The sequence below is a fragment of the Neoarius graeffei genome, chromosome 10 (genome assembly GCF_027579695.1).
Source record: "Neoarius graeffei isolate fNeoGra1 chromosome 10, fNeoGra1.pri, whole genome shotgun sequence".
In the NCBI taxonomy this organism is placed as follows: domain Eukaryota; kingdom Metazoa; phylum Chordata; class Actinopteri; order Siluriformes; family Ariidae; genus Neoarius; species Neoarius graeffei.
The window spans coordinates 37985855-38008906 of record NC_083578.1 but is presented as its reverse complement, the minus strand read 5'-3'; the positions used below and the strand labels follow the sequence as shown (position 1 = coordinate 38008906).

General features: G+C 40.8%; 1 protein-coding gene across 2 annotated transcripts in view; it reads right to left on the bottom strand.

Moving 5' to 3' along the window:
* cdc45 (CDC45 cell division cycle 45 homolog (S. cerevisiae)) overlaps positions 1-17776 on the bottom strand; it is a 48344-nt gene extending 30568 nt beyond the window's left edge. The window contains exons 1-11 of one of the 2 annotated variants that reach the window (XM_060931766.1): positions 17625-17776; positions 17374-17433; positions 17191-17283; positions 8094-8231; positions 4716-4871; positions 3930-3988; positions 3799-3847; positions 3619-3680; positions 3484-3534; positions 3279-3398; positions 2278-2409 (exon numbers count right to left, since the gene is read on the bottom strand). In XM_060931766.1, coding sequence (XP_060787749.1) covers positions 2278-2409; positions 3279-3398; positions 3484-3534; positions 3619-3680; positions 3799-3847; positions 3930-3988; positions 4716-4871; positions 8094-8231; positions 17191-17283; positions 17374-17433; positions 17625-17675 — 971 coding nt within the window. In that variant the 5' untranslated portion in view covers positions 17676-17776. The remainder of the gene's footprint in view (positions 1-2277; positions 2410-3278; positions 3399-3483; positions 3535-3618; positions 3681-3798; positions 3848-3929; positions 3989-4715; positions 4872-8093; positions 8232-17190; positions 17284-17373; positions 17434-17624) is intronic. The other variant, XM_060931765.1, reaches the window with a different exon arrangement.
* Positions 17777-23052: the final 5276 nt, after the last annotated feature.

Below are 23052 nucleotides of genomic sequence, written 5' to 3'. Positions count from 1 at the left end.
CAAATTGTAAATAAAAATGGAATGCAATAATTTACAAATCTCAAAAACTGATACATTTTGAAATTTCATGCCAAATATTGGCTCATTTGAAATTTCATGACAGCAACACATCTCAAAAAAGTTGGGACAGGGGCAATAAGAGGCTGGAAAAGTTAAAAGGTACAAAAAAGGAACAGCTGGAGGACCAAATTGCAACTCATTAGGTCAATTGGCAATAGGTCATTAACATGACTGGGTATTAAAAGAGCATCTTGGAGTGGCAGCGGCTCTCGGAAGTAAAGATGGGAAGAGGATCACCAATCCCCCTAATTCTGCACCGACAAATAGTGGAGCAATATCAGAAAGGAGTTCGACAGTGTAAAATTGCAAAGAGTTTGAACATATCATCTACAGTGCATAATATCATCAAAAGATTTAGAGACTCTGGAAGAATCTCTGTGCGTAAGGGTCAAGGCCGGAAAACCATATTGGGTGCCCGTGATCTTCGGGCCCTTAGACGGCACTGCATCACATACAGGCATGCTTCTGTATTGGAAATCACAAAATGGGCTCAGGAATATTTCCAGAGAACATTATCTGTGAACACAATTCACCGTGCCATCCGCCGTTGCCAGCTAAAACTCTATAGTTCAAAGAAGAAGCCGTATCTAAACATGATCCAGAAGCGCAGACGTCTTCTCTGGGCCAAGGCTCATTTAAAATGGACTGTGGCAAAGTGGAAAACTGTTCTGTGGTCAGACGAATCAAAATTTGAAGTTCTTTATGGAAATCAGGGACGCCGTGTCATTCGGACTAAAGAGGAGAAGGACGACCCAAGTTGTTATCAGCGCTCAGTTCAGAAGCCTGCATCTCTGATGGTATGGGGTTGCATTAGTGCGTGTGGCATGGGCAGCTTACACATCTGGAAAGACACCATCAATGATGAAAGGTATATCCAGGTTCTAGAGCAACATATGCTCCCATCCAGACGACGTCTCTTTCAGGGAAGACCTTGCATTTTCCAACATGACAATGCCAAACCACATACTGCATCAATTACAGCATCATGGCTGCGTAGAAGAAGGGTCTGGGTACTGAACTGGCCAGCCTGCAGTCCAGATCTTTCACCCATAGAAAACATTTGGCGCATCATAAAACGGAAGATACGACAAAAAAGACCCAAGACAGTTGAGCAACTAGAATCCTACATTAGACAAGAATGGGTTAACATTCCTATCCCTAAACTTGAGCAACTTGTCTCCTCAGTCCCCAGACGTTTACAGACTGTTGTAAAGAGAAAAGGGGATGTCTCACAGTGGTAAACATGGCCTTGTCCCAACTTTTTTGAGATGTGGTGTTGTCATGAAATTTAAAAATCACCTAATTTTTCTCTTTAAATGAGACATTTTCTCAGTTTATAATAAGTTCAATTTATATAGCGCCTTTCAAAAAACCCAAGGACGCTTTACAATTATAGACAAAGAAAAAATAATAAAAAAAGAAATAAATAATAAAAGTAAAAAGTCCACCAAGTAGGGGTCAAGATGTAATTCCAGTGGTGTAGCAGCCACAGTCCCACCAAAAGGTGTATGAAAACGAGTCCCACATCTCCAGCACAGCCGCCGTGATGCCATCAGCCACATCGCTCGAACACCACGCCGTGGATCCACACAGCGAGCAGAGCAGCTCCGCCACGCAGAGCAGCTCCGCCACGCAGAGCAGCTCCGCCACGCAGAGCGCTGGTGTGTCCCAAACCGCCTGCACAGCCACCGAGCAACATCGCTCGGAACATCACGCCAAGCATTAAAGCACAGAGCGCTGGACAACCACGAATGTTAAATGAGCAACGAGCTCACTGCAGTCCACAGCTGGGAGCACAGGCATCACCCACAGCGAACCAAGGCCTAGAGGGAACCAACGCCCAAACTGGGTCCGGAGCTACACCACAACCCGCGGACAAAACACTCAAACATCAAACTACACAAAACACACAGAAAAAATAAATAAATAAATAAAATGAAAATTGGGTAAGAAAGAAAATAAAAATTAAATAAATAAAAAAAAAAAGCTCTGGTGAGAAGCAGCAGCCATAATGCACACGACGTACTCTCAACCGGAAACAAAACAAAAAAAAAAAAGGTTAAACATTTGATATACGTCATCTATGTTCTGAATAAAATATGGAATTTTGAAACTTCCACATCATTGCATTCCATTTTTATTTACAATTTGTACTTTGTCCCAACTTTTTTGGAATCGGGGATGTACAAAGAGAGGATCATGGAAATAGGGACTCACCCCATGTCTGCCAGGAACTCCTGTAGTTTCTTCTGCCCGTTGATGGACCAGAGTTTAAAACCGCAGGTGGTGTAGCAGGAGTTGGAGATGCTCTCGTACAATGACCAGTGTTGGTACAAAGCTAACCTCAAGCTAAAAGATGAGGTTAAGGGATTGTACACGCTAACAAATCAAGCATTTAGTATTGCTTTTGAAAATAGTTGACAGCAGGCTTGTAGTACTCGAGTCTGACTCGTGCTCTAATTTTAAGGACTCATGACTTGGACACGTGCATTAACTGCATTCGGACTCAAATTGGAGACGAGGACTTGGATTTCTCTCTTTATTTTTTGTAACATGCCCTAATAATTTGGCATAAGATATTTATATCTACATTAATTTTTGTACTATTTTGTGTAAGTGTCGCACCTGCACGCCTTGACGCGTGCATCAGATAGATGTGTGAGTCATTTACAGCACATGCACTGTAAATGACTCACACCTGCACAGGATTAAGGCGCAATCAGCACACCTATAGAAGAACTGTGAAAACACACTTTCTTTGCGAAGTATTGAGTTGCGTTGCGGACACGTTACCAAGCCTTATTTCCTTGTTTGGTTTCCTGATTTCCTGTTTCTTGTCTTTGATTCTGCCTGGTCTACGAGAGCCTGTTTGTGCCTCGCTCAGCCTATTGCCTGTTTCACGGTTTTGCCTGCCGTTCTGGATCGTTTACCTGTCTTCACTTGCATCAATAAACACACCTTCTGCACTTCCATCCATCTCTGACGGAATATTTGGCACTCCCTGACTAAGAGAATGCACATTCACCTGTTCATACATCATGTTCAGGAACAAACTAACGTTAATGGGGATAAAACAGCCACCGTCAAACGGTGCGGTTGGAGTGTTGGACTCGGACTCGACTCAAAATTTTCTTTAATGACTCGGACTTGAACACTGGGGCCTCGAGACTGGACTGGACTCGAGGTTTAGTGACTCGACTACAACACTGACAGGATACTCGTATTCAAAAGTGATCCTCATGCAGTCGATAGAGACGGAGTTCTGTTCATCCTCGTTGCGATGGCTATGGCGAGACACGTGTCGTTGCAGAGAAGCGATGTCCGTTACGTACTTGATACTGAAAGGGACAGTAGATTACAGAGTCAGCCTGTATTATTACCAGTTAAATCATCGCAAAAAGGTCAAAGGAGAGATACACTTACTGGGTGATTTTTTCATGAACCCACTGATCAGTCAGACCAATGATGCTCCACCTGTCAAGCGCAATGAAAACGTATAGCTCTAGAATGATGCGCGTTTACGTACATGCTTTGGAGATGTTTAAAAATAAATCCTACCACAACATGTCTCTGGTGTCTTTGGTCATAACCCAGGCCAGCTCAAACATAACCAGTGCAGCCTGGGCAGAACAAAACAGTCATGCAGGATGAGCCACTGAAGTCGATCAATAACAAATTGTTTAGAATAGTCCGATAACACGAATAACCAAACCACGTTACAAAGAACCCGATACTTACTGAAGTACCGTGGTACTCGTACTGTTCGTAATCAAACAGGATATCCCTCCTGAAACACAGGAATTTACATGAGAAGAATAGTGACTTGAGCGTGCTAAATGCACTGACGAAACTAAGTCAGTACGACTGACCTTCGAGCCTCCCACTCTCTCCTCGCTCGCTGCCGCTCGATTCTCCTCTCCACTGCCCCCTGAAAAATGTTAAAACATCAGTCCAAAATCAACAAATGTTATTTTCCCCAGGCATTACAGTCCACCTGTTAAGCCAAAAAAAAAAAAAAACCATGGAATTGTTCGTTTTGTGATAGAAGCATGAAATTTGGCACACGAGCTCAAGCTGATGTATATAATAATTCTAAATATGGGGGCATTTGATTCACTTCAGTTGCAATAAAGGGTGTTCGGGTCGATGTAAATGTATGAAGGCTAATCTTCAGCGTATAGCGTTATGCTCCTGTGGCGGGGATTGTAATCAATAATGATGAGGTTCCGCCCCCCAATATTTTGATATCATGTGATCGTATGAATCAATATCAACAGCTAAAACTTGGAACTGCAAAGATGCTCTTCTGGCAGCCTTTTTTATTTACTTTATACTATATCCCCGTGTCATGCAACTTGTCATGTGACTAATCACGTGATATCTTTGAGAACAAGAAATTCTCTATTTGTGAGGCAGACATTCAGTCAGTCAGTCAATCTTACAACAAATACCTTGAAAACAAAAAAATTTGTTTCCATGTTGGGTCCATTTTGCACACGCGTATTCCAGGGTTGAGAAGCCGAATATGAAATGCCCCCATATCTAGAATTACATATCAGCTTGAACTAGTGTGCCAAATTTCATGCTTCAATCACAAAGTGAACCATTTCTCACTTTAACAGCCTGACTATTCGTAGGGAAAAGAGAAATCCTACCTCGGCGAAACGCTGTCGTTTCCCAGAGGGCTCTGAGCCATCGTCACTCTCGTTACCAGAATCCCCGCCGTCACTGTTTTCATCCTCATCATCACGGAAAATGTCATCATAGGAGGGCACGCCAAGGTCATCGTCTTGTTTAATTAGCAGTTTGATCTAAAATGGCAGACGTTATTAGGGAAATGAGTTGACACACCCACACAAACATCCACACATTCAGCATAAGCAAATTATGGCTTTAAAAAAAAAAAAAAAAAAGGCAACTCTGAAAATGCTGGTGTGCCATTTGGCACAAATTGAAAAATGATTTTTTTTTTTAAAGATTTTTCTTGCAGAATTTTCAGAACGGCAACTGTAGTTTCACCTTCTCTCCAATTTCATTTTCTAGCCAATCAAGAATAACAGTGTAATGTTTATAAACCAGGAATCATTTGATGCTTAGAAAAGGCACATCCTAACTGCAAAAAAAATAATAATAATTATTAAAAAAGGTGTATGTAATGTCTCTCAACCCCACTTTTTTCCTTGTACAACGCAACAATCATTCCACCAGCCAGAGAGAATTGGAAACAGATTGGTTTGTGGATTTTTATTCGAAGCTGGCCACTGCAACATAAAGGGAAAACATGTACCTCAATAAATGCAGAAATATAATCTTTAAAACGTACACTTATTCAGTGTAATTACTGAAAGAAAATATGAAGTGGGCAATAATGGGGGAAATCGACAAACTGTCCAAATGTCAGATCAAACATCATTTAATAAATAAAGGAGTTTCTTTTTTGCTCCAATAATCCCCATGTGGTCGTTCTGATGGTGAACACTTGATGAATCAGGTTTATCATCAGTAAGTGACACGAAAACTGCCCGCTTTGTTTGCACAATCCTCACCCACTGTTGCTCTAGATTAGTGTAAATTCTCAGAAATTTGTGACCTGAATGCTCGGTTGTATACGGATTTGAACATCCAAACAACGCAGCGCTTCCCCATCGTTATTTTTCTAAGATCCCAACAACAATATCCAATCTCAGCAAGTAAACAAGCACGGAGTCAGATGAACGGAAAATGACCCAGATAACCGGGGCTCCACACGTGACGTCGTGTGAGATTAGCCCTGGAGCAAGGCTGCCTTTTCCAGGATCCAGACACCATGATTTATCGATAGTTTTGTACTTGATAATAAAATAAATACACATACTATTTCCCCCCTGCTTTATTAATTCATTTTGGCAGTTACTAATGATATTCATTTTAAAGCATTACATACACCAACATTCACAGTCAAGATCAGATTAAAAAGGCTAAATACCAACCTCACACTTAACTGCATCACGAAAACATAGCTGGCAGTGCAGGCTCAGAGACTAATGACAAGATCATTTTATCTAGAAATCTAGCACTTTCATGTCTTTAATATTAAGCACATTCCATACCTTGAAAACAGAACTGGAGTGGCAGCTACAATTATCGGACACCTTAAATGATCTTTTGGCCGTTGCAAAAGTAGAAAAGACTTTCGATACGTAAATTGTGCATGAATACTCACTCAAACTTCCACTGGAAAAAGGGAAAAAAAAAAAGGAGTTGATCCCTGATTACTTAGCACATCAGATCACGTGACACCGTTCCACAATTAATTATTGACACCTTTGTCCACAATGATCAACATCCAGATGATTATTATTAAAGGAACAGTCCACCGTACTTCCATAATGAAATATGCTCTTATCTGAATTGAGACGAGCTGCTCCGTACCTCTCCGAGCTTTGCGCGACCTTCCAGTCAGTCAGACGCGCTGTCACTCCTGTTAGCAATGTAGCTAGGCTCAGTACGGCCAATGGTATTTTTTGGGGCTGTAGTTAGATGCGACCAAACTCTTCCGCGTTTTTCCTGTTTACATAGGTTTATATGACCAGTGACATGAAACAAGTTCAGTTACACAAATTGAAACGTAGCGATTTTCTATGCTATGGAAAGTCTGCACTATAATGACAGGCGTACTAACACCTTCTGCACGCTTCGACAGCGCATTGATACGGAGCTCAGTCAATCTGTCATCTAACTACAGCCCCAAAAAATACCATTGGCCATACTGAGCCTAGCTACATTGCTAACAGGAGTGACAGCGCGTCTGACTGACTGGGAGGTCGTGCAAAGCTCGGAGAGGTACGGAGCAGCTCGTCTCAATTCAGATAAGAGCATATTTCATTATGGAAGTACGGTGGACTGTTCCTTTAAATAATTGGTACGTGGATTTAAAGTGAACAAAAAGTTTTGATTTAAAATGTGTTTTACATAGACTTATATTTAGGGCAAAATATATTTTAGATAAATATATCGATGTCGGTGCTTACATAAATGAAGTAATTCTAATGTTTGTAAACAAATGAACTGATTATGTTTAACCCGTCAGAAAATCTTTTTGTTTCACTAAGTATTTTCGTAGATCACATTTCGTTAATCAGTCGTTGTTGTTTGTATTAATTCCTAGTTTTGTAGTTTAGCAGTAAATGTCAAGAACAGGCAGTTGACGTTGTAACCACATGAAAATCCAGGTCAAAGGTCGCATGTCATTCCTCGAACCAAAATATAAAATGTCTACTGCTATTGTTATATGTGGTAGATATTTACAACAAACTGGGGGAAAAAAAGAAAAACCTGAATATTTCAAGCATGTAATTTTTTTATATGCTAGGAATTTAATTCTGGTCTAATTCTATTTATTGCAAGAGGATTCCAAATACTCTATAAACATTCCATTCTGTTATGAATCAGAAAAAAAATTATAATTAAAAAAGGTCACAGCACTTTAAAAAAATAAATAAATAAAGTGCTTTATCTACTTCAACAATGTTACACAAAGATCGATCCATAACAGTTGTAAATGTCCCTCAATTCCACAGCGTGTCGATAATGGTGGACACTGGTGAAAGTGATCATTATTATCGACACCTCACATGACTTCTCAAACGCGCGTTTAGATACAAAATGGCGACTGCCAAATGAAAGAATAAGAAACAAAAGCAGGTTTCAACAAGATCATGAAATATCAGGGAATTTGATCAGTAAAAACATGTCCACGATCTTTCCACCATGCTCACCTATGATGATAACGTCCGGCTTTTCCTTAAATTGCTAATCGTGATTTCAAAAAAAAAAAAATTCCATCTCAGGTCTTCCGGTTGACTAATTAACCAATAATAACTGCTGTAACTGAAACTCACCTTTGTAACATTGTTTTTTAGTGGTAAATCTGAAAAGGTGTCGATAACTCTGGACTGTCGATAATCGTAGCAGCCGCTCTACTGCTAGTAAGATCATCTGCATTTATCAACTAGAGGAAGGAACCCTGTACTAACATGAGCATGCAGTCTTACCTGCGAGTCGTTGTAAACATTCACCACGTCAACAGGTCTGTGGCTATCACAGATGAAGAAGATGGAGTCGTCTTCAGGCTGCAGAGTCTCTAACAGGTCCACATTTGCCCCACAATTAATCAGGACAAAATACTGGTACTGTAATTTTAAAACGAGAATGAGTGAAACATGCGTATGGCTTTACCCCTACGCTATACGTCTCATTAGTAAACCTCTCGCTGTACAGTCGTATCCAAAAGTTGAGATGGACACAAATTTTGATTTTCACAAAAACTGAAGCTGCAAGCTTTTTTTTTTTTAAATGGTGGTAATTTGCACCGGCTCTAAATTATGAAGAGCGATCACATGAATTGCAAAGCCCTTGCTTGCCATGAAAATTAACTTGAAATCACAAAAACCCCATTCCCACTGCGTTTTAGTCGTGCCACAAAATGACCTGCTAACGTCATTTCAGTGATGATCTCAGCTCAGGAGGACAAGGCAGCTGATATCACCCCGTCATGCGGATTGAATTAGAAGAGCAGACTGGTTGCTTTAAAAGGGAGGTGGTGCTTGAAATCATTGTCGTCTTCGGTTAACCATGGTCACCTCCAAGGAAACACGTACAGTCAGTGTTATCCACGGGCGCTTTTAAAGTGGTGCACCGCCACGTTATAATTCTGGCCCGCCACCCTAACCTTGACCAAAAAAACCTAACAAACAAACAAAAAAAGACGACCAGCATACACCAAATAAATTGCAAAGTGTTCACTTTATTATAATTTTCTAACTATTTAACACGCAGAAGACCATTAAATGAATGCATACGCAGGGCTCGAAATTCAGTGTGGTCCGGTCACCCGAAGCGACTTAATTTTTCATTTGGCGGGTAATTCCTTGAAAATTGAAAAAAAAAAAAAAAAATTATATATATATATATATATATATATATATATATATATATATATATAGCGAAAATTCAGACACACCGTCAACTAAAGCCGCCACATATTAAGAGCGTGCCATGTCTGCGTTAATTGATGTTTTTCGGCAGGACGGAAAATACCGAAGAATTCCGAATCATATCATGTACTAGTCAGGCTGTCGGTTTTTTCACTACTGCGCATGCATATAACGCATCTCGTTGAATAGCACGGTAATCACGTGTAGTATTGGACCAGGTGGATGGAGCACAGAAGCACGGCAGGCCAGAACTGAGTTCTCAATGGACTATTTATTGCTAGCTTTTCAGCTTATCATCACTTCCCAGCCGCGCGCGCATACACACACGCGTGTTCTGGTTGGGGAGAGAGAGCCCCCTTTCTCTGCTCTCCTCTCCTTTTAAAGAGTGCGGTCACTGGGGAAGATACACAAACACAGGTTAATCCCCATCAGGTGCAATGATTCCACCACTTACGTTCCCTGACTCCACCCTCCATTCACAGACCGCCGCTTGGCTACGCCCCCGCTGCCACATCACGTTATCAAAAATTCAATAGACGTGGCCACATTATCGCCCATTTAAACACGTGTTTTTGTTGTTGTTTACATCTACATCTGCCAAAGCTGCGTTGCAATGTGGAATTTTCTGAAAGGTGTACAGAAACCGCCAGAGACGGGGACAAAGCGACCTCAGTCTGAAGAGGAGAAACGACAAAGGACTTATAAGCAAACGTGGGAGCAGGGTAGGCCTTGACTGCAATACGATTTTTATGGAATAATTAAATTTTTTTCAAGTTGATTCCTAGTCAATATGAAGCTCCTAATGCTTTCTCTCTCATAAATGGTTAAATGCAGAAAGCATGTTGGACATATTTTGGGTGCTATAGTCATGATAGTAAGTATATTTGCTTTTAATACTCGTACACCAAGTTTTCCAATACATTATTTGTTGATATTATATTATGGTACTCTGTGTTGTTCTCCTTTAGGTCTTTAACAACAGTATCAAAATACTCGGGTCAGGAAATAAATGCACATTAGTCATGAACAATGGTAACTACTCTCCTTTGCGTTATTTTTGACAGAAGTAAAATTCATACATGAACAAATTTTGGCTAGTTGATTTTCCGTTTGGCTAGTTACTTTGGAAGGTAACTAGCCCGGCTGGCTGGTGAAAAAAAAAATATATGAATTTCGAGCCCTGATACGGAGCTACCTGAAGTGGCCACACGATTGCAGTAGAAAACCATCCAGCCGGCTGCATACAGATTGAGACCCAGAGCTCTGCAGATTGAGGTCTACCCCTGCGTTACACTACACCGCACCACAGTACACTATACTGACACATAGTAATATTGGAAGCTACAAGCTGCAGCTAGCTAGCAGCTAAATAACTTTTTGGGTGCACACGCTTGTAGTGTTATTGTGCAACGGTTACGCTTATCGTCTTTTCTGACCACACACAGGTACAGTAATCTTAACAGAGCGCGCGCGTGCGCACGCACACACACACACACTAACTAGTTAAGTTCAGGTCTTTTATTTTACGTATCTGTGATTGTGTAGGCGAGAGCTGCATTTTCCCGTTGCTTCCCTGTGGTTGTTTACTGTAGGACTTCCGGGTTCCTGGGTCAAAGGACCTGAACTACGGAGGCCGGGGTGGCTTTGTAGTGCCAGTCTTGGGCACGCGCACCAGCTCATGCATGGATTGGAGTTAATATCGTTTATTATTAACTCCAATCGCGATATAAAAGTTCCAAGTTTGACGCCTGCCCGCTTCAACCGTGCTGCTGACACACGATGTCCTTGACCCTCGTCACCCTTAGCCAATTGGCATAATTACATCACTACGTGGTCAGAGTTTTTCCAGTACACTCGAACACACGCATACGTCGATGAATTATAACCAAAAACAAGGAAATCTGAATGATTTCCTCAAAATATTTTTGTACTTTTATATATTGTGTTGATGAATAAAACTTTTTAACGCATTTCCTGCGAAACGAGCTACTTTAGACTGGTTCCCTGATCGCTTAGTGCCCGTGTTGGTTAGGTTGCCAGCACTAACTTTTGTCGTCTGATCGGACGATAACCATTCAAGTTTTACTCGTCCTTGCACAGACTTTAGTCATCTGGGACAATCAGACATGAGGTTTTTCGAGCATTGTGGACTGATATTACATAGCATATGTCAAAGCAATGGCCGTAAACGAGAAGCGTTGAGACCTGTGCGAGACATCATCGGACGGAAGTAAAACGTACAGCAGAAATCAAAGTGACCAACATCTGCCAACGTTCCCTGTGTCCGAAATCGCTCACTACTCCCTATATGGTGGCATGCAAAAGTTTAGGCACCCTTGCTGAAAATGTCTGTTACTGTGAATAGTTAAGTGAGCAGAAGATGAACTGATCACCAAAAAGGCATAAAGGTAAAGGCGACATTTATTTTCAGCGTTTTCTGCAAGATTTGTATATTATTTTTGTTTTGTACAATTGGAGAGTGAAAAAAGGAACACCATGCAAAAGTTTTGGCACCTCATTACATTTGAGCTCTCAGGTAACTTTTACCAAGGTTCCAGACCTTAATTAGCTTATTGAGCTGTGGCTTATTCAAATTCTTCGTTAGGAAAGGTCAGATGATGCAGATTTCAAAACTCTATAAATTCTCTGACTCCTCCCTAAACTCAACAGCCATGGGCTCCTCTAAGCAACTCGCTTGCATTCTGAATAATAAAATAATTGATGCTCACAAAGCAGGAGAAGGCTACAAGAACACAGCAAAGTGTTTTCAGGTAGCTGTTTCCTCAGATTGTAATGTTATTAAGAAATGGTAGTTAATAGAAATAGTGGAGATCAAGGTGAGGTCTGGAAGATGAAGAAAACTTTCTGAAAGAACTGCTCGTTGGATTGCTAAAAAAACCCTGTTTGACTGCAAAAGACCTTCAGAAAGATTTAGCAGACCCTGGAGTGGTGGTGCACTGTTCTACTATGCAGCAACACCTGAACAAATGACCTTCATGGAAGAGTCATCAGAAGAAAACCTTTCCTGCGTCCTAGCCACAAAATTCAGCGTCTGAAGTTTGCAAACGAACATCTAAATAAGCCTGATGCATTTGGGAAACAAGTCTTGTGGACTGATGAAATCAAAACAGAACTTTTTGGCCACAATGTGCAAAGGTATGTTTGGAGAAAAAAGGGTGCCAAATTCCAGGAAAAGAACACCTCTCCAACTCTGAAGCATGGGTGTGGATCGATCATGCTTTGGGGTTGTGTTGCAGCCAGTGGCACAGGGCACATTTCATTGGTCGAGGGAAGCATGGATTTGAATAAATACCAGCAAATTCTGGAAGCAAACATCACACCATCTGTAAAAAAGTTGAAGTTAAAAAGAGGATGGGTCCTACAATAAAGACAATGATCCAAAACACACCTCAAAATCTACAATGGAATACCTCAAGAGGCACAAGCTGAAGATTTTGCCATGGCCCTCACAGTCCCCTGACCTAAACATCATTGAAAATCTGTGGATAGATCTCAAAAGAGCAGTGCAAGCAAGACAGCCCAAGAAACTTGTAGAACTGGAAGCCTTTTGCAAGGACAAATGTGTGAAAATCCCCCAGATAAGAACTGAAAGATTATTAGCTGGCTATATTAAAAAAAAAAAAAAAAAAAAAAAAAAGAAGTGTTTACAAGCTGTGATACTTGCCAAAGGGGGTGTTACTAGGTACTAACCATGCAGGGTGCCCAAACTTTTGCTTCAGGCCCTTTTCCTTTCTTGTCATTTTGAAAATATAAAAAGATGAAAATAAAAATTGTTTTTGCTTAAAATATAAAAGGGAATGAGTCATCTTTAACTTTATGCCTTTTGGAGATCATTTCAACTTGCTTAACTGTTCACGGTAACAGCAATTTTGACCAGGGGTGCCCGAACCTTTGCATACTGCTGTATAGGGAATTACTATATAGAGGACTATACAGTGAGCTCATTGGTAAAATGTAAAAAAAAAAAAAACCCACACCTTTCGGACACTTCTCAGTCACGCTGTTATTTACGTCATTACTGTCACACAGTTAAAACGTCCCAGATCAGCCGGCTGGTGGGCTTTCAAAATAATAAACACGCATGTATTTTTGTGATAAATCCATATTATACTCAGCGCATTTCCCACATTAATAAATATAAAGTGCCTGAATCTTTCAGTTTTTTTTTTTTAAATCAAGGCTGATTACGCTCTTCTTTGCTGCTGCCCTTTATTAAATCAAATTTGAGACTGTTAATTTGATTTCTTTCAGCGCGACCGCAATGCATGATGGGATATATTGCTTTGGTTAGTGACCATCGGTTGTACACTACTTTTCGTGATGCATTAAGGGATACTTTGAGTGCACTATATAGGGTGTAAATAATCTTCACTAAGGTTTCAGACAGCACTACAAAATGGCGTCCACAATATATTAGTGCCCTATGCAGCGAGTATGGAGCGATTTTGGACACAAGGGTTGTCAAAAGACGCGCGCCCTCTTTCGAAAGCTGATGTAACAAAGCTGGAAGTTTTGTTTGTTTTGATAGCAATCAGGAAAGTTTGAAAAAAGTAGGCAGTAATCGTCATTTAAACTAGGTTTTTTTGTACGATATTTCGTTTGGAAAACAAACAGTTTTCAAAATGGCGGCACTGACACCCGACTGACACGTCACGTTTGAAGTCTCGCACAAGTCTCGCGAAGATCGTGCGGTTAAGCGACGCCTGCTGGGGACCAAACAAACTAAACTCAACATGGCTGAAAACCGAATAGGCTGATAAGTATAATATTTAATTGCCAATACGAGTCACGATATAAGGTTACTAAAACCGACAATTGAATAAACACGTTAATTAAGAAATAAAGCAAGTTTAAAAGTTCCTCTTTAATCCCATCAAGAGCCCGTGGTCAAGCCTCAAAAAGCGGGTGGACAAACAAAGAAACAAAAATTGTAAAACTCCAAGCACTGATTATACAAAAATAGGTTGCCGTCAGTCAGGATTTGGCCCAGAAGCTGATATCCAGCATGTCAGGGTGAATTACAGGAGTCTTGAAAAAGTAAGGGTCAACACTGTAAATATTGACTCTTTGCATAAACTTGATGTCAATAGCAGCCTTTGAAACTTATGAAATGCTTATAACTGTACTTCAGTATACCATAAACATCTGACAAAAAGATCTAAAAACCGTGAAGCAGGAAACTGCGTGTGAAAACCAAAATTAGTGTCCGTCTCAAAACTTTTGGCTATGACTGTACATGGCTCAGTACTCAATGCCGAGGAGAAGATAATCGATTCTGAATACGGGAGGGTAAAAACTCAAAAATGCTGACGGCTACAGCACAATCAGGTGTATCAATTACTGTTAGTATCGAGTATCTGTATCCTACATCATATGAGTTTGTCTAGCATGAAGAAAGACCCTCACCGGCCACGGGGCTCGAACCCAGGACCTTCTTGCTGTGAGGCGACAGCGCTAACCACTACACCACCGTGCCGCTCCTGTTGCACTTGCTATTTATTGATATTTTAAATGTAAAAAATTTTTAAATGAATTGCAAATATTCGTAAAATTCATGTTTTTTCTTTTATCACTGATTTATTTATTTCATGTTCATTGAGTAAATGTGTCGCACAGTACTATATAAAAAATTTAAAATGAAAAATCACGTGTCGAGTGTCATTTTGCATGATATATTTTCTGACAAAAACTACTCTTTCTAAAAGACTCAAGTGTAAGATAGATCATCAAAATGTAATTTATAAGCAAGCATATGACGTCTCGTGTGTCAATCAGTAGTTATCCAATTGTTTACAAATCCTAGGTCTCGTCACCTGATCCTGAACCCATGTAATTTTGCCTATTAAAAAAAAAAAAAATCTGTAGTGTCCGTAGGCCTGGTACTAAATCATAGAATGGATGCCATGGTTGATAATTATTGGTATGTTGCCATTTGTTGTTGGATACTTTTAGCGCTATACAAATAAACTTGACTTTGAGGCGAATTGGTCTGCCTCTGAAAAAACTTGGCATTTGGATTTCCCGGCAAACATTGATTTTCGTCACGTCACGTGTGGAATGCCTCCTTCTGAATCCTACATCAGCGCTGGTTTGTTTATGAGAAAACGACCTGGTGGTTTTTCTTCATCGTCATCGCGGAATTATTAAAATGGTTAACAGATGCATCATAGGAGGGTGTAGCAACACCAATCATGATGGGATTAGTACCCATCATTTTCCAAAAGACCAGACAATGAGAGGGAAATGGGAGTGCTTCGTGCGAGGCACCCGGAAAAATCGGCTGCATACTATAGACTACGGCATTATTTGCGGTGCTCACTTCACAAGGCCCGACGACTTTGAGAACTATTTGCAGTAGGAAATGGGCTTCGCGAGGCAACTTGATCTGAAAAAAAAGACACAGCTCCATCTGTCAGAATGCCTAAAGCAACACCATCTGCGTCAGCGTCAACAAAGGAGCCAGCCGTGCCGAAGCCCCTCGGCAGAGAAAAAAAAGACCAAGAAAATCGGCAATTCACAAGTTGCCAGGGTAAGAAATTGACATCTCATTATATTATTGACATCTCATTATATCGAAGCCCATTACTTCATAATGCGTAATATTTTATCTTAAAATGTGACTCTCGTGCAATAATTTATAATGTGACCGTCTCTGTGCAATACTTTATATGTGCAATACCTCACTCCATAATGTGTAACACATACACCTCAGACTGTGCACCTTACCCCCCCCCCTTTTTTTTCCTCCCCCCCTTCCCCTCTCTACATGCTGTTTGCACTGTTATTGGAGATGCTTTAATCTCATTGTACATGTGTATAGTGACAAAGGTCTTCTATTCTATATTCTTCATCCAAAGGTGAAGTAACGTTGCGCTCCAGTGACAATTCCATATTTCAATGCAAAAATCGCTCGCTGCTGAACTTGGTCTACACAGACTGTGCACTGAAACCGTGCAAAGCTCGCGCTTCCGCAGGTGACGTCACGAATCAGGCTCCATACTCCCTTGGGATTTTTCCAGACGGGTTTTATTTTATTTTTTTCTGCTGTAGACAGATGGCCTTGTGCAAAATTACCCTTCTGGATGAGTGTGTAAAGGTTCATACTTTCATGTAAAAAATAAAGTAATAATAATAATAATAAATAAATTAAAAAAAGTGGACAGCACGGTGGTGTAGTGGTTAGCACGGTCGCCTCACAGCAAGAAGGTTCCAGATTCGAACCCAGCGGCCGGCGAGGGCCTTTCTGTGTGGAGTTTGCATGTTCTCCCCGTGTCTGTGTGGGTTTCCCCCACAGTCCAAAGACATGCAGTTAGGTTGACGTGGGGCGGCCTTGGGCTGAGGTGCCCTTGAGCAAGGTACCGAACCCCTGAGTGCTCCCTGGGCGCTCTGAGCTGCCCACTGCTCTGGGTGTGTGTGTGTGTTCACTGCTTCAGATGGGTTAAATGCAGAGGATGAATTTCACTGTGCATGTGACGAATAAAGGTTTCTTCTTTTATATACACTACCGTTCAAAAGTTTGGGGTTACCCAGACAATTTTGTGTTTTCCATGAAAAGTCACTTATTTACCACCATAAGTTGTAAAATGAATAGAAAATATAGTCAAGACATTTTTCTGGCCATTTTGAGCATTTAATCGACCCCACAAATGTGATGCTCCAGAAACTCAATCTGCTCAAAGGAAGGTCAGTTTTATCGCTTCTCTAAAGAGCTAAACTGTTTTCAGCTGTGCTAACATGATTGTACAAGGGTTTTCTAATCATCCATTAGCCTTCTGAGGCAATGAGCAAACACATTGTACCATTAGAACACTGGAGTGAGAGTTGCTGGAAATGGGCCTCTATACACCTATGGAGATATTGCACCAAAAACCAGACATTTGCAGCTAGAATAGTCATTTACCGCATTAGCAATGCATAGAGTGGATTTCTGATTAGTTTAAAGTGATCTTCATTGAAAAGAACAGTGCTTTTCTTTCAAAAATAAGGACATTTCAAAGTGACCCCAAACTTTTGAACGGTAGCGTACATTATATTTAAAAACCCGGATTTGGTCCAGGATATGCACTTTAATCAAATTTTGACCATTTTTGCAACACAATGCGTACACCTGATTGTGCTGTAGCCGTAACATTACCTGTTCCTTATGTTCCAGAAACGCTGTACCGAGGTCCTGCCATCCTGTCACAGGAACCAGTGTGTACTGAACCTGATCACAGTGGAACAGAGCCTGAACAGAAACAGCACAGTTACAACACAGAACATTACACCGGCAAAACCCACTCGGTCATTCAGGCGCTGCAACGCAAAAACAACCCACCTGCAGGATTTTACACGCACACAGCGCGTCTATATCCGAGGACACGAGCAGAGCCACTCTCTAAAACAGGACACGAACAAAAGTTAATAGAAAATAAAGCTCTAGTCCAAACAACAAACTCTGTAAAGCCCAGTCCAGACTGTGAGGGAAGCCCTGCTCCTCAGCCTGAACGCGCTAACAGGAACTTAGCTTTCTGTTAGCTAGCTCTGACTAGAGGCCAACTTTAACGACTAGCTAATCAATACACTCACCTTATTAACCACAACATCATAAAATTCTTTTCGAATGTCTGTTACAAACATCTTAAATAACCGACATGAACTCCTCAACTCAAAGCTATCTTGTTTAGCACAGTATTGAAACTCTGGCGCCAAATTCGTTTGTCAGGGAGTGGGCGGAGCTCCCGGCAACGTCCAATAGAATTAAAGTGACAGAGCCCGAGATACTGCGCTCTGTATCATAGAAGAGAAAATAGTGACGGGAAGTTCGGAGCCGGCTCTTTTCAGAGAGTCGGCTCTTGTGGCGCGGCTCTCAAAGAAGAATCGGCTCTTAATGCATCAGACCCATAGATTTACATAGAAGACTAGATGCCTCGTCCCCGTTGCCCGTCAACGAAGTCGAACGTCCGCACATGGCGGCCATCTTACCTCAGACAGCTGGCTTACCCATTACATTGTGTTGGTAGCGATATGTACTTTTCAGATGACCGTAACTTCCTCAAATTTCAATCGATATTCAAACGGTTTGGTTTGTTATATAAAAAAAACCAAACGGAAGTATGTATTTATGATGAATAATCATTTTATGTTAAAAAAAATACATGCTGAAATTCCTATGCTGTGAGAAGCCCAACACTGCATACTTATGGATAACTGCGGCCTTAGGACAAATAACCATACAATTTATTTCCAATTTTTAGTTAAAATATTTTTACATGTGATAGGGCCGTAGGGGAAGCTAAAGTTAAATAAACAGCTTACTCACTTCTGAAACTTCAGAAATACTTCATCCACCTCAAAAACTTAATGCACTCACAGCATAGCATAATAAATGTAAACTCACATCATAGCATAATAACAAATGCACTGCCCGAGCACGGGCGCAGATAGAGGGGGGGACGGGGGGGATTCGTCCCACCCAGATTTAAATTCACCTCGTTCGGTCCCCCCCACTTATAGGGAGGAAAAAACGTCTATGCTGTCTTATTTCTTTGCATAAGGCAAACCTCACGGAAAAATCAAAAGACTAATAATTACCATTCGGTTTATTGAGGTGCACAGCAGTACAGACATAGCTGCACCTGCGCAGATTGCACAGGTTGCGAGCTCGAGCTTGGTTGCTATGGTTACAAGTTTGACAGGCATATCGGGGACAGCGCCTCCTAGTTCAGGACCCCAACACGGCATGATGAAGGGTGCCAAGAGGCAGAAAACGATTGCATCGTTTTTTCAAAAAAAAAAAAAAACCCAACGACTGTAAGTAAACTGTGCCTTACTTTATCATATCACCTTGCAATTTTTTGATAGTCTGTTCAAAGTAATGTCGTAGTGAAAGTAAAATCGTACGGAGTAGAGAAGCCTTTCTGGTAGCCTCCTTCTTTCGGTGGCAGCCTGTAGATACAGTGCTCAGAAGGCAGTTTTAATGTTTAATCTGGCGTTCCCTGCCATAATTTCAGCGAGCATATTGTTTCATAAGGAGACTTTGCGAAGAGTTGTTGACTGACTGCCGCTCACGCAACACACAGGCATAGTTAGAAAGTCAGGATGCACTGGTTTACACTTTACACACACACACGTAGCCCAGCCTCTCGCTATGTTTAACAGTTGGAACTTAGCGGTTTTAAAACTAGTTTTGCAATTTCTGTGCGTGATGATAATGTGTAAACTTTGGATTTCCATAGGCTATGTTAAAATGTTATCATTGTCCTGGCCTGCAGGTAGTTCCTGGTGATGGCAGTGAGGGAGGTGAAATAACATGTATAGACTCTACCGTTCAAAAGTTTGGGGTCACCCAGACAATTTTGTGTTTTCCATCAAAAGTCACACTTTTATTTACCACCATAAGTTGTAAAACGAATAGAAAATATAGTCAAGGCATTTTTCTGGCCATTTTGAGCATTTAATCGACCCCACAAATGTGATGCTCCAGAAACTCAATCTGCTCAAAGGAAGGTCAGTTTTATAGCTTCTCTAAAGAGCTAAACTGTTTTCAGCTGTGCTAACATGATTGTACAAGGGTTTTCTAATCATCCATTAGCCTTCTGAGGCAATGAGCAAACACATTGTACCATTAGAACACTGGAGTGAGAGTTGCTGGAAATGGGCCTCTATACACCTATGGAGATATTGCACCAAAAACCAGACATTTGCAGCTAGAATAGTCATTTACCACATTAGCAATGTATAGAGTGGATTTCTGATTAGTTTAAAGTGATCTTCATTGAAAAGAACAGTGCTTTTCTTTCAAAAATAAGGACATTTCACAGTGACCCCAAACTTTTGAACAGTAGTGTATATATATATCATCTCATCTCATTATCTCTAGCCGCTTTATCCTGTTCTACAGGGTCGCAGGCAAGCTGGAGCCTATCCCAGCTGACTACGGGCGAAAGGCAGGGTACACCCTGGACAAGTCGCCAGGTCATCACAGGGCTGACACATAGACACAGACAACCATTCACACTCACATTCACACCTATGGTCAATTTAGAGTCACCAGTTAACCTAACCTGCATGTCTTTGGACTGTGGGGGAAACCGGAGCACCCGGAGGAAACCCACGCGGACACGGGGAGAACATGCAAACTCCGCACAGAAAGGCCCTCGCCGGCCACGGGGCTCGAACCCGGACCTTCTTGCTGTGAGGCGACAGCGCTAACCACTACACCACCGTGCCGCCCCGTATATATATATATATATATATATATATATATATATATACACACACACACATATACACAAAATGGAATCATTTGCTGACAACTCAGTCCCCCCCAGTTCAAAAATCCTATCTGCGCCCCTGTGCCCGAGTAAGTGTTTTATACTATTACTTACTCGGGCAGTGCATTTGTTATTATGCTATGCTGTGAGTGCATTAGGTTTTTGAGGTGGATGAAGTATTTCTGAAGTTTCAGAAGTGAGTAAGCTGTTTATTTAACTTTAGCTTCCCCTATGGCCCTATCACGTAAAAATATTTTAATTAAAAATTGGAAATAAATTGTATGGTTATTTGTCCTAAGGCCGCAGTTATCCATAAGTATGCAGTGTTAGGCTTCTCACAGCATAGGAATTTCAGCATGTATTTTTTTTTAAAACATAAAATGATTATTCATCATAAATACATACTTCCGTTTTTTTTTTTTATATAACAAACCAAACCGTTTGAATATCGATTGAAATTTGAGGAAGTTACGGTCATCTGAAAAGTACATATCGCTACCAACACAATGTAATGGGTAAGCCAGCTGTCTGAGGTAAGATGGCCGCCATGTGTGGACGTTCGACTTCGTTGACGGGCAACGGGGACGAGGCATCTAGTCTTCTATGTATATCTATGTAGAGGGCTACCGCATGACGTCACCGCGCCGCGAGATTTTGTTAGGCGCCATATTGGAAGACCAAGTACATGCACTCACAATATAAAACAAAGTACGAGCGAGAGTAAAGTGACACGATGGATGATAATTCGGGTTATGTGAGTACATTACCAGCTGCAGAAAGGGCACGGTATGTGGAGAAACTGGCTGTGATTGATGGGTTTGACCCATATGATAAGACTCGCGGCAAGGGAGAATGGAAACATAAGGAGGACCGGACACCAATTCTGCCATCTGTTTGCTACCCAGACATTGTAAACTATTTGTTGTTTACACCCAGTGCCTACACTGCTGATGACATGAAGGCCTACAAAGGGCTACAGGCTTACAATTATGTTGTTAGTGGCTTGGGTCGTGATATTACAGCTGTTGTTAAGAATAACCTACACATAGTTATGGCCAAGGTAATCTTGTTGATATTTATCTTTTAATAATATATCTTTTCAGTTGAAAAATTAATACTTTTTGTTACTATTAAGGTATCCATAATTTAGGTTAATTTATCCAAATTATACATATGTATTTATGATATATGCCTACACAACAACTATGCTTTATTTATATAATAGTAGGGAGAGCAAGCCCCAAACCATCCTAAATTATTATTATTATTATTATTATTATTAAATTGTAGAAGTCTGGGAGGCTTGCTCCTCATCCAGTTATCAACTTGGGGCCAATTTAGCATGTTTTAAATCTGAATTTCTTGCGTTTGCTTACCTCAAAGTGTCCGCAGATCATGCACAGACATCCATTATATCCACAGTTTTTTGCCAAGTCTCACACAGGTTTCTTTCAAGTCTACTGTTGGGCCAATAAATCATAAATAAAACAGCTCAGATTTGTTTGTTTAAGTTGTTTGCCACTCCACTTTATTCTCGTGGGTTCACATACCGCTGCCGTTATTTCCCCCTAATCACGAGTTTGTTGGTCTTCCAAAATGGCGCAGGGTCTGTTTACTTCCGGTTTCGGGTGACGTCAGTGAAAGGGGTCTATAGCGTCTAGACAGTAGCCGAGAATAAAGATGCCTCATTCATGTAACTTCATGTAACATTTAACTGTACCAACAGGTTTACCATCCAAACGAGATCACATGGGATTACCTTTCACAGGCAGTCATTCAGCTCACTTTATTCAACGAGAGTAGGTCTGTGTGGTGACTCAATAAATAAAACAGTAAATTTTTATTTTCATTCACTATTTCCAGTTTTTCCACTATTTCCATCATTTATCATATTCAGTCTTGTAGGTTGGTTATTTTGGCCTCAGGTTTTGGTAGCTTGCTACGGTATGCTGACTGATTAGCTTACCTGAGCTATCTATCGCGTATCTGTCGCTAGTTTGCAGTGTACAGGGTATTTCGCACACTATTTATAATCATCACATTAAAAGTTATGTTGTTTTGATGCCTGTTTGTTTCCCAAATATATACGTGTGTGTCTTAATGGATGAATAAAAGGCATCGAGTTAAATATTATTGTAGAAAGGGGCTTTATGAAGTTCAGTCCATTTACTTACATTGGTTTACGGGGAAGATTTGCCACATCCAATATGGCGGACTATGACGTTGACAAACTACCTTCCGCCTTACTTCTGTGTATACGTTCAAGAGAAGCAGCATGTGGCAGTGTTGCCAGATTGGGCGGTTTCCCGCCTACTTGTGCAAAATGCCTAAGTGCATTTTGGCGGGTTTTGAACATATTTTGGAAAACGTCAGCAGTATCTGGCAACATTGCATGATGTGCGAGTCAGTGTTTATAGGCTTAAATTCTGTTACTGAAAGTGTGTTATGTTTACAGTGAAGGACTATGTGCACTTTACATTATTTTTTTACTTAATACAAGAAATTAATGGATGCCAACATTTTTGCCAAAATGGTATTTTATTTTCCATTGTTTAGGCAGCTTCAGCATCATACTGTGAGATTCTGTTCAAATTGTTTTTTTTTTTCTTCTATGAAGCCTGAGCCATTTATTTTATTAGTTTATAATTGTTTAATTTAGTCTTCAGGAGAGACTGCCTGCACACAGTACTACAACCCCTGGCAAAAAGTATGGAATCACCAGTCTTGAATGAGCACTCATT